At 39.3% G+C, this 11,925-nt stretch overlaps 1 protein-coding gene across 3 annotated transcripts; it reads left to right on the top strand.

The window, feature by feature from the left end:
• The first annotated feature begins 247 nt into the window (after positions 1 to 247).
• SMNDC1 (survival motor neuron domain containing 1) lies at positions 248 to 11,174 on the top strand. Of its 3 annotated transcripts, none has more exons than XM_067300229.1 (7): positions 248 to 354; positions 693 to 812; positions 4,921 to 5,063; positions 7,072 to 7,233; positions 8,387 to 8,540; positions 9,093 to 9,232; positions 9,338 to 9,415. In XM_067300229.1, exons 2-6 carry the CDS (start codon positions 693 to 695, stop codon positions 9,198 to 9,200), a joined length of 687 nt encoding a protein of 228 aa, XP_067156330.1. In that variant the 5' UTR covers positions 248 to 354; the 3' UTR covers positions 9,201 to 9,232; positions 9,338 to 9,415. The 3 variants fall into 3 exon arrangements, with proteins under 3 accessions (XP_067156330.1, XP_067156331.1, XP_067156329.1); XM_067300230.1 differs by having other exon boundaries at positions 9,311 to 9,382; XM_067300228.1 differs by lacking the exon at positions 9,093 to 9,232 and having other exon boundaries at positions 9,338 to 11,174.
• The last annotated feature ends 751 nt before the right edge of the window (positions 11,175 to 11,925 follow it).

The raw sequence follows: 11,925 nt of genomic DNA, 5'->3' as shown, positions 1-11,925 counted from the left end.
GCGCCGCGGACGGCAGGTGCCCGGATGAGCCGCCGCGCGCCTGCGCGCTGCCCCCGCCGCGCGCCGCTCTCGTTTCCTCGCGAGGCGGCGAGACGCACCCCCCCCCCGCACACACACTCCGCGCTCCCCCACGTGACCGAGGCGCGTGACGTGGCGAGGCGCTCCGCCGACCAACGGCGCGGGGCGGCGGCACGTGACCCGCGGGCGCTCTCGCGAGCGTTGGCGCCCGCCGGAGCGGCCCCGCCCCTCCCCCCGCGGCCCCGGCGACGCGACGAGACGCGGCGAGACGGAAGCGGCCGCGGCCCGACGGGAGCGAGAGCGGCGCCCCCGCTCCCCCGCCCCGGCCCCGCCGAGGTGAGACCCCCCCTCCCCCCCCGCCGCCCTCGGCCTTCCCGCCGTGCGGGGGCCCGGCCGGGGCCTCCGCCGCCGCCTTTGTTCGCGTCCCGCCGCCCCGGGGCCTGCTGCGGCCCGGCGGCGAGCTGCGGCGGTTGGGGCGGTTGGGGCGGCGGGAGCAGCCGGGCGGGGTTGGCGCAGGGGCCGGGGCTGGGTGGCAGTGCGGCGCTCGGGCTTGGCGAGCTGCCTTTTTCGTGCTCCTTGGGCTCGCCCGGGCTGCCGGTTTCCTTTCAGTGGCACCGCGAGACCGGATCAGAAACGCGCGAGCCTGTGCTGATGTGCGTTTCTGTTTCTTGCAGATGTCGGAGGACCTCGCCAAGCAGTTAGCTAGCTACAAAGCTCAGCTTCAGCAAGTGGAGGCTGCCTTATCTGGGAATGCAGAAAATGAAGACTTACTAAAACTGAAGAAGGACTTACAGGTGAGAATTTAAGAGCATGAGTAGCTGAAACATCTAGGTCTTTAGGGATTGTTTTCCTGGATGCTTGCATTGCAATAAAAATAAATACCTGATTGGATTATTACTTTCTCTTCACATAATTTGATAGGGTTGTTAAAAAGCAAAATTTGGGCTATTTTAAGTCTGTTTTCTAGGATTCGCAAAAAGATGTGCTATCATTTGTAGCAAACCTTTCTGCTTAAAACTTTTGACAAAGGTTGAATATAGCTAATAACTTTTCTCTTTAGAACATTGCTAAAACTGAAAATCTGTCTAAAAGATAGTAAGACAAGAAAAAGTACTGGTGGGAACAAATGTGTTGCTTAGCTTCCAGGGAGTAAGAAAGTGATGAAAGATATGCCAGTGCTGTTTGGTTGCTGTCTGTCTTTCTCTCTTTTTTTCTAAACTTTCCTTAGAATGGTCTCTCTCAGCTTTAACTGCTAACCTTTGGCTGATATGGTATAATATCACAATAAATCAGAAATATGGAAAACTAAATTTTAGAAATTGATGGATAAAATACTCAAAATTATATATTGTTTAAATGATGTCATTATTTTTGTCACTTTTACTATGTTGAAGCCTAATGGTTGGGCTTAACATTATGCCTTTCTACTTATTTTTGAGTTGTCAAATTCATTCAGTCCAGAATCTATTTATTTGTTACATGCATTTACAATGATATAAGCTTTGGGGTGTAATTCTGTATTCCTCCTACATCTAAGCCTTGATTGTGTTAAGATTTTTATATGAGAAAGGAGAATCAGACTTATCCTTCTTTTGGTATCTGCAGATTTTAAACATTTGAACTTACCACATTGTCAGAGCTAAAACCCATTTCTGGTCCTTAGGATATTGTTCAGTGACAGGAAGACTGCCAGGCTAATTATAAGGTGATATGTGGACTTTTTTTATTTTTATATATATTATAGACATATTGGCATATAAGAAAACAGCAGTACGGTTAAAATTTGGCACGTGAGTGCAAAAATGATGCTTCATTTCTATTGTGGATTGCTTTAGGTATCAGAATTAGAAATATATAAAACCACCCAGTACAAAATTCGGTAACCATTTCCATTCTGCATGGAAATAACAGCAATAAAAATGATACTTCAGCCAAAATACAAGTAGTGCTTCAAATCAGTAATCTTTAGAATTCCTTTTAAATTGTAAAGGATTTGTGCCCGCAGGGCACCTTATAGATCATCTTAATGTCCTTCGTTGTACACTGTTAAAAGCATGTGTATATTTTTATATTTTTAAAATGCACAGCAAAACCCATATGGGATGATATTTCCGATACGAACACGACCTCGGCTTTGATATGCAGAGATCATTGATGTGAAAGGACAACTTGCAAACTTTTTTATAAAAGCTTTCTGCACAGAATGGGGAAGATGTTTACACTTTCGTCCCCAAAAGGTTTGCTTTCTGTATGTTCCACCTTGAAAATGACAGATAATGTTTTGCAAACTTAATGTATGCCAACCAACCTATTGTAAAAATGTTTCCAGTTCTTTAGTGTCCAAATAGATAGTTTTTGTCCACTCAAAAAGAGTGTTAATATGTAATTGAAACTTTTTTTTATATATCAGAAATAAGTGATGCACTAGAGATGCATTTAGTATACTCAGCTTATTCTTGAGTAACAAGATTAAAATAAGTATTACAAGAAAGTTTTACAAATACTTAGCTTTTATTCTTTTGTTTCACTGAAACACTTCTAGGACAGTGTCCGTGCAGCCCAGGGCCAAACTTAACTTTTGTATGAACTTGAGTTGATCTTAGCTGTCATCTTCTTTAACTGGAGATGATATGTGTGGGTACTGCATTCCAGAATGCAGAGCTCTGTCTGGGTGTGAAAAGTCCAGTTAGCGAGGAAGAATCTTGACAAGCTCAAACTGGTATTCTCTGCGGGTTGCACCTCCATGTCACAGGGACATGGCAGCAAGTCATACTGTATAACTCAGTTGGCTGTATTGAACTTTCTTGATAGCCTAACTCATGTTCAGAAATTTCCTTTCACTAAGCCACTCAGCTTCCCTTAAAGACTTCTTTAGGATTACCTTGTGAATTGCAATAAAATTAACGTTTCTATCTTTTATATATGCTTAGCATTATGATATGTGGATATCAAATGAAGATTTTTACCAGAAGTTTGCTGTTTATAGCTTGCTGCTTAATGACTTTATCAAAGTCAAAGAACTCCTGGTAGACTTGTCTGAAACTAGTCATGTTGAATTCTGTAATAAACCATTTATGAAGGAGGCAAGAATAAGTCAACAGTTTCATATTACAGTGGTAGTCTGCATAACTGAAACACTCACTTGCAGGTAGCTGTTGTCTGGTTTACTGTATTTGACCAGCTGAGATAGATACCTATTTCAAACTGATGTCCCTTGGATTTGCAGAATATTACTATCTTATGGTGAGGAATTGTTTGGAATTTCAGATCTGGGAGGGAAAATTAGGTTAATGCTGTATATTCTGAAGAGCTCCCTCAAACTAGATAACTTTGCTATCAAAATTCTGGTTCACCTGTAATATTACAGATGACAGAGATCAAAGTCTGTGGTTCCCATACCTACTGTGCAGCCACTGGCAGCTCCTCTAGAACAAAGTACGTGCAGAACTTTTGTTACAAAGGTGTTGATAAATTCAGATGTTAACTACTGCAAGAGAAACAGATTGTTAGGCCGCTTGTCCCAGTTGTATAGTCTATCAAATAAAAACGCACGTAAGCGTACATTGTATTAGCTTGCTGTCTGAGAACTGCTTGCGATCCTTTAGGTTCTTGAGGAATGAAGAACTACCACCTTATTTTCTTGAACTTGTCTTGGCTTTATAAGCCCTTAGCTGAACTAAGAGGTGAGGCTGTGAGGAAAGTTCAGGCTCCACTGACCTACAGTTGAATATTGGTTGTCTGTAGTTGTCCTTTAATTTAAATATTGATCTTTAGTTCTGGGAGTAATGATGGTTAATACTGAGATACTCTTAAGTGCTGAAGAATTTTTCTTCTTGGAGAACTGCAAAGTTACCTTGCCTTATACAGAAAGTTCAAATGTCCTTTTAGGTACTGGCTCTTACATCTTTTGCCTTTTTTCAGTAGTCAAAATCAGTGGTGTTGATTGGAAGATAGGAATATAACACTGACAGAAATTTTGCAGAGGGCTTTTTGCATGTTCCTGTCTGTGAATGAATAATGTTCAATAGAACTGGAAAAAACTGTTCAGCATTTAAAAAAAAAAAAAAAGGCATTTTTTATTTTCTCATTTGTCTTGTTGGATTAGCAAGGGAAGGCCTGACCTGAAATTCTGAGGCCAGGGGATTCAGGCAAAAACAAGCACTTAAATCGGAATGACTAAGGAAATCGGTTTCTTTAGTATGCTTTCTAGAGAAGAGCGCTTTACTGAGTGGCAGGCTTGGAAGAGGAAGGCATTCCACCACCCTATCCCTAGGTGCTTCAGTTCAGCCAGCGCATGCTTTTTGAGTAAACTGAAAAATGTTTCATTGCTTAGATACTCCAATTATACTTGCTCTTATTGTGTGATTTGTAGGTTACTATGCATAAATATTGCCAGCCAGTCCCAAATGGGAAGGGATGGAGGAAACTGCTGGCTAGACAGAGAATGAAAGCGTTATGTGCTCTCACCTTTTGTCTCCCTCAGAGCACTGTACCACTGATTACTTGCTCTGCCGCTTCTTGTATGCTTTCTGGTCAGTAACGAAGCAGCACATGCCATGTCGCATCATTGATTCCCTGCCTTCCCTCCGTCCCCCCACGACCGTCTAGGTGTGTCTTTGTGCTGTGGATAAACAATTCATCTAGAAAGATTTTCTATAGAAATAATGAACAACTTTAAAGAATTTTGTTGGGGTACAGGTAACGTCACTGCAATACAGTGAACAGCATACATCTTTTTATCTACATCAGCAAGGAGCGAGTTTAGTTAAATGATTAAAAAGCTTAGTCTACTTTACATCAGCTGTGTATTTAGTACAGTAACTTCAAAAAACTTGGGGTAAAAAAACCAAACACCATAACAGTTTGAAAGACTATTCTTTGTGTTTTGTTTATCTTTTTTAGGAAGTCATAGAATTAACCAAAGATCTCCTTTCAACACAACCTTCAGAAACTCTTGCCAGTTCTGACAGTTCTGCTTCTGCTCTGCCCAGTCACTCCTGGAAGGTTGGGGATAGATGTATGGCGATATGGAGTGAAGATGGACAGTAAGTGTAGAAACCTTCTCTAACAGTTACATGAAATAGTGCAATGGTAAGAGACTTTCATTCAGCTTGAACTGCCCACTAGGGCAACTTGAAAGCAAAAGGAAATTGGGCAAGAAATACAATATTAGCTATCATTATATTCACTTTATTAAAGGTCAGTATTGTAGATAAAAACTAAAGAGATTTAAGGTCATTTTCTGGAAATGCCTTATTAGTCACTAACCTTATAAAACTAGGGTAACTTTGGTAAATTAACATTTGTTAATGTAATAAATAGCAGGCTTTCATGAATTGATCTGTTAGGGCAGTGTTTCTTAAAGGTTTCAGAACATATAATAATTCATCATTACATTCATATATTTTTAGTTGATCACTATCAAGAAAAATGCCTGCAGCATCTCAGTTTGTGACACTAATGGGAAGTTAGCTTCTAATTGGAAAATTTTTTTTTTTTGGCTGTGAATTAGCTGGCTATCTAATGTAACTATGAAATGAATCAACCTTTTGGATTTAGTCTTAATTGCATTAATCTGTGGAAGTTGTGAGAACCACAGGAGTTTATTCTGACTTCATAATCTTTGAAATAAACACTCCAAAACTATTTTCCATACTGCAGAATTTATAAATATCCCAGCTTATTTTTTTTTAATTACACTGTTCATATTCGGTTAATACCTCATTCATTACCACTTGCAGAAAAGCTTTATTGTTCAAGAACATGGTTCTACTAACACAGTAGTAACCATGTAGAAATTTTGACGTAACTGTTGATGCCTTAGTAGAAAACAAAGCTGAAGGTGGAACAGTTTTTCTGTCACTGATTATTAATAAGTAAAATGCTTTTGTGTAAGAATTTCAAAAGTAAATCATGCTATTTTAAGTCACCATTGGGTCATTCTTCTTGCTCTGATCACTGCGTTAGAGGATCAGAGTTTGGGAAAGAATATACTGGAGTGTCCACTGAAGTGTATCTAATTTTGGTAGGTCAGGCACGTGGTACTGGGATTTGATTGTATTACTATCTTTTTGTTGGTAGTGGTTGGTTTTTGTTTTTGTTTTTTTCCTGCTTCAGCTGTAGCATTTCTAAAATGACCAGTGTTTCCTGAAGAGCTAGCCAGAAATTAATGCGTCATACCACATTCAAGTTGGACTTCTGTCTATTTTCATATGATGCAAAGCATTAACATCTAGCTCAATAAAGATATTGGCCACTTAAATTACACAAGAAACTAACTTACTAGATGTTAATTGGAATATCGTCTATAAAAAGCTCATTTTATTCCCCTACTTGCCTCGGAGGTAGAGCTTCGTCCTCCCAGTTCAAGATTCAAAATAACTAGAAAAAATTTTTTTTGGCAGCGAATGTCGTTTGTCTTTTTTTCCTTTTTCTCATTATGAGGTCAGTTTGGTTGACTAAAATGTTTCATATGCATAAATATGAAATGGACTGATTTTTGTTTTATTGAAATTTCAGGATTGTTATATTGAATCAGAAAATAAAATGTCTTATTTGTAAATGTTAAAAGGAGAATATTTTGAATGCTTCAGTTTGTTTTCCTAATTCTTTTTCATGTGGAGAAAAATGGAACCAAACCCTTCCTGTCACAAACAGACATTTACTAAAACCCCTCCCTGACTTCCCTGAAAGCTGCGTTCTGTGAATGCAGTATCTTGTTGGGAGCGTTTGTCAATCCCATGACCTGCCAGAACTAGAAACATAAACAGGATTTCTAATTAGATTGCTAAAGCATTAATCATTAGTCTTGATACTGTAAGGCCATTATTTCTTGATGATGAAGGCCAAATACAACAGGTTGCAGTCTTTGTACTTGTTTACTCTTGACCTTAAAACATAATCTCTTAATTTGATTTGTATATTGTCCCTAAAAACGGAGGCTGATATTTACAGTTTTTTTACTTAATGCCATTAGCTGGCTGTCAGTGTAGGTGTTGCAGGGCTGAGTATTAAACCTTTACTCACATGCTTACAGCCATGATATCTTTACAGGTGTTATGAAGCTGAAATTGAAGAAATAGATGAGGAGAATGGAACAGCTGCAGTCACATTTGCTGGATATGGCAATGCTGAAGTTACACCTCTGTTCAACCTCAAGCCTGTGGAAGAGGGAAGAAAAGCAAAAGAGGACAGTGGCAATAAACCCATGTCCAAGTAAGTGACACACAGCTATGTGTCTGAAAGCTTATTTTCTTTTTTTTTCCTTCACAACTATAAAAAAAAAAAAGGTTAATGAAATAGAATCTCTTTTTACAAATTAAGCATCTCTTTATTATCTTCAAATGTTTGCTTGAAAAAAAAAATCTTAAACCAATCTGGCATATAATGTTTGGTGGATTATTGTGGCAGGTATTTTGTTATGTATCCTGATAAGATAACATGATAGACTTTATTTTACTCAGATTATGCTCTCTCAAGTTATCAAATATGTAAGTGGTAGATTGTAGTACTACTTCATTGACAGCAGAAAGACTACTTCATTGACAGCAGAAAGACTACTTCATTGACAGCAGAAAGACTACAGATTTCAGCCCAGATCCGCTGTAGGCTGTTTGCAATCTGTTTTCAGATCTACAATCTAGCTCATAACTCAGTATACTTACCAGTGTGAAGGACTTGTGCTTCTGCTTCCTCCATGTTAGGATAGCTTTTTTGACCCCCTCACTGGAGAGGTGTGCTTTCCTCAATATGTTCTTTCCTACTGTGTCTAACACAGAAAGGTATTTTTCAGGGCTGAAAGCTTCTGGAAAAAGATGCAGGTCTATGCCAAGTGCATAGATTGCCCCCTTAAAATTCCTTATCGTTACTGTAGTAGTTTCTTTCCTCCTTCCCTTCCCTGTCTACTACTTGTTACTACAAGTCCTGCATGAAAGGTGTTCTCGAGCAGACTTCCTGAAAAGTTTGGGCTTCTTCCTTGAATGGGCTGCTTGCGTTTTCCAAACACTAAAAATTTCTGAAGTTTAGAATTGCTGATAGGTACATTCTCAGTTTCAGAAATGAATTACCTGCAAGCCCATATCTTGCTGCATTTGACATGGTCTTAATCAGTTCTATTATTATTACTATGCCCAGGTGTATAAAATAAGCAATGTAATGCTTATGCACGGAAAGACTTTTTTTCCCTCCCCCCACCCCCCCCAAAATGGAGAATATTTACAAGCTTTGATTTATGTCACTTATGGAAAGCTATTGTACATGTCTCTGTCTTATAGGGATTTTTGTTTCTTACATGATTCTGTAAATTTTGAAACTACTTAATGAGAAGGAAGAAAGCACAAACATAAAATGGCTCTTTTCCTTCTTCCAGAAAAGAAATGATAGCCCAGCAACGAGAGTATAAAAAGAAGAAAGCTTTGAAAAAAGCTCAGAGAATTAAAGAACTTGAACAGGAACGAGAGGACCAGAAAGTCAAGTGGCAACAGTTCAACAACAGAGCCTACTCTAAAAACAAAAAAGGCCAGGTTTGTGTGTTTTGTCAGTATGTGAATAATAGCAAGATACAGAATTCTGTCCAGTGATTTGGAGGAGAGGAAGAAGAGTTTTTTAAAAGTAACATGTTCACCTTCAAGATTTTGAAGTAGGCAGTTTGGTATTTTGTACACTTCAAAGGTCTAGTTTTGCACTGCATGACTTGGGAGAAGTTGTGGGGGCCTTTTTGTTTTTTTTTTGTTTTTTTTTTTTGAGTCTGAGCTTGCACTTACCTTGGAGAATTGGGTCTGCTCTTGGAGCTGCAGGGTAGTGTTTGGTGGGGCTTAGATCCCGAAAACCTGTCTGGACCAACAGGCCCAGCTTTTTGCTGTGTTCATGATGTGGCAGACGCAACACTAAATAATTGCCCTGGAATAGTAAGCACATTGCAAAAAAGGTAGCAAAGACATTTTAAAGCATTACTTCATCATTTTATCACGAATTGAACAAGGTCTGCTGGAGATAGTGCTAAAACTTCAGTCGTCCTCTTGAACAGTTACCACAGATCGTTGTATGAGGAATGTGAATTTTATTCATTATCACAGATCACTTGGCCTAAGCAAAGTCCTGAGTGCTACAATCACAGCCAGTACTTGGGTGCCAGGAACTTCTCAATTCTATTGTCTCATCTGCTGATAATGTGCCACGGATAAGTTAGCCTTGCGAAAGCCTGCCTGTCTATAGAGTAAGATGTTGAGGATTTTGAAAGTTTTTTAAACATTAATATTTGCTAATTTTTAAAAGCAAGCTAGTAATTAATTAGAAGTGTTGTCTTCTGTTTCATTTGCAGGTAAAGAGGAGCATTTTTGCTTCCCCCGAGAGCGTAACTGGCAAGGTTGGAGTTGGAACGTGTGGAATTGCAGACAAACCTATGACACAGTATCAGGATACCTCTAAATATAATGTCAGGCATTTGATGCCTCAGTAACAGGGGGGAAAAGCTGAAACTTCATCTCTGCAGGGCTTTACACTTATCTTTTTATCATTATATTTTTCTAAAAGTAAATTATTTGTTGGCACATAGTGAGTAGTCCATTTTGTCACCATCACTTTGGCTTCAGCTGATATGAGCCTTAAATCTCCGGCTATTGATTTGACTCCCCTAATTGTTAAACTCTTTTGTAGTTGCATTAGAATACATTCTGCAGGTAAATGCTTTCATGAACTGCTGTTACTCTGAAAGTGGTAGTTACCTGAAACTTTGATCTCCAGAATCTTCCATTCATACTGGTAGTGAAGTTTTTGGGTTTTTTTTCCCTCTTTCTTGCTCTCTCTCTCTCTCTCTCTCTCGCTCTTTTTAAGAAAAGTGGTGGTATAAAAATGGCACCTTAACAGCCTCTCTCTCGTTTCTGTAGTCATGGTCCTGTCTGCTCGCCTCAGTGACAAATTTAGCATTACAGAGCTGGTACTGCTCTGGGAGAGAGAGCTAGACTCCATCATAGCCTGTACATCAAATGGAATTGCTAAGGAAGTTCTAAATTACTCCCTTACAAATCCAGTGAAGATAGATTTGTACAGCTGTAAATGAGGGCAGAACAGGGCCAATAATCTTTATTACTAATGATGATTCATGTGCTAGAAACAATAAATCTGACTTTAATTCCAGTATGAATTTCCTGTGCTAGAAGTTAAAGAGAGGATATATCTTTTTTTATACTCATCAAACTTTAACAGGAGGTTATTGAAATGTAACCAGAAAACCATAGGACAAGGTATTTAGAGTCCAATTTCAAAGTAGAGAACTGTACTTAAAAAAAACAAAAAACCCCCCCAAGGATCAGAGAGTTGGGAAAGTTTAGACGATTATGCTTTGGACATGAGTCATCATCTCACCTCTTGTAGATCTTGAACTTGTAGGTTTGATGGTGTGGTCACAGACCTTGAACACACAGTAATGCCTTGTGTCTGGGCTTTCTCCATCCAGTAAAGTAGAACTGAAGCATGGCAGATACCAATGCCTAGATCCCACTTAGTTAGTCGTGAGTAAGTAAAGGTTAGTCTGAAGTTTCTGTCCTAAAATAATTGACTGGCCCTAGTGTTCATTGTAATTTCAGCTGTATTAAAGTGCTGCTGAGCCCCTTCAATTTTATTCAGAAAACCACGTGTAAAAGCTCTTGCATTTTTGTACTTTATATATGTGATTTGCTTTCCTTTGTTACTTGTCTCTCACTTACGGTAGTGGTGCCATCTCTGAATCCGTAATGTGTTTAAAAAAAGTTAATGGGTAGCCCTGTATACAGTGTAGATATTATTTTTGTAAAATCTAGGGCTGAGTTAATGGACAAGAGTACATCAGCTATATACCCCATTAAGTAATTGAAGAGTGTTTCTTGTCCATTAACCCTGACCATTATTTCCCTGTATATTATGTTAATGTAGCTCATTTTGTAATTTGTTAACTAGATCAGGTCACGTCAGCAATTGTTGATGCACTGATTGGTGGAAATATCCATCAGTTACCTGAGTCGCAACTCAAGCTAAAATTTGCAACTGGTAGTTTAGAATCCATACATAGAAAAAGGTTCTCCCTATTAATGGGAGAAGGTGATTTTTATGAATACAAAGTGTGTTAATTTCAGTTTTGTATGTTTAACTTTTATTAAATAAAGTGTTTAAAATCTCCTGGATATATTTGGCAAAGCAGAAGTGCACATGGCTTGGTACAGTAAATGATCAGTATAAGGGTAAATACAGAATTTTCTGATGTGATATAAGACAGATGGAAAATGCTGGGTATATAGAATGAGATACTCAAAATGAATCAGAAGTACTTCACAGTCATTGCAGGATTAAATAAATTTTGCCTAATTCCTGGGTCTTCACTGGTAGCAGGGAGTTTAAATTTTCTTTTGCATAGAACAACTCTAACTTACAGTAAGCTAATCTGAGGAAAGACCCCACTGCTTTTTAGAAGGAGTTTGTACTACTGCCTGCACCCTAGGGAGACGTGGCTCAGCAGCGACATCAAATAGGTGCTAGTTCGGCAACACATGCAGCTATCTGTTGAGGAAAGTAAGTTGTTGTTTTTGGCAGATGGCTGAGGGGCTGTATCACTGTTGCTAATCAAAAGCAACACCTTATCCTGGCTGGAACAGGAAACATGATAAAATATACAAAATTGGAATTTGAGAAAGCTGTGTGAGCCTTTCCTTAACTCCATGTGATTGGAGTTGTGTTAATAAAAGAGAGTTAAGCCATGCATTACATGCACTTAGGATCGCTCACCTTTCACTATAGTAAGTGGTCTATCAGAGGACTGCTCTTTACTGGTCCTGAAGAGAAGTTAAGGTGCAGTGAGTCACCAGAACGCAACTGGATCGGGGAGCCTTCATTTTGCTGACAGACAGCCTAGTCCTAGGTAAAAATAGCTGGTCTCGA

Source organism: Apteryx mantelli, chromosome 7 (genome assembly GCF_036417845.1).
Source record: "Apteryx mantelli isolate bAptMan1 chromosome 7, bAptMan1.hap1, whole genome shotgun sequence".
Classification (NCBI taxonomy): domain Eukaryota; kingdom Metazoa; phylum Chordata; class Aves; order Apterygiformes; family Apterygidae; genus Apteryx; species Apteryx mantelli.
The sequence above is the reverse complement of the archived record's forward strand: the minus strand, read 5'-3'. Positions and strand labels throughout refer to the sequence as shown.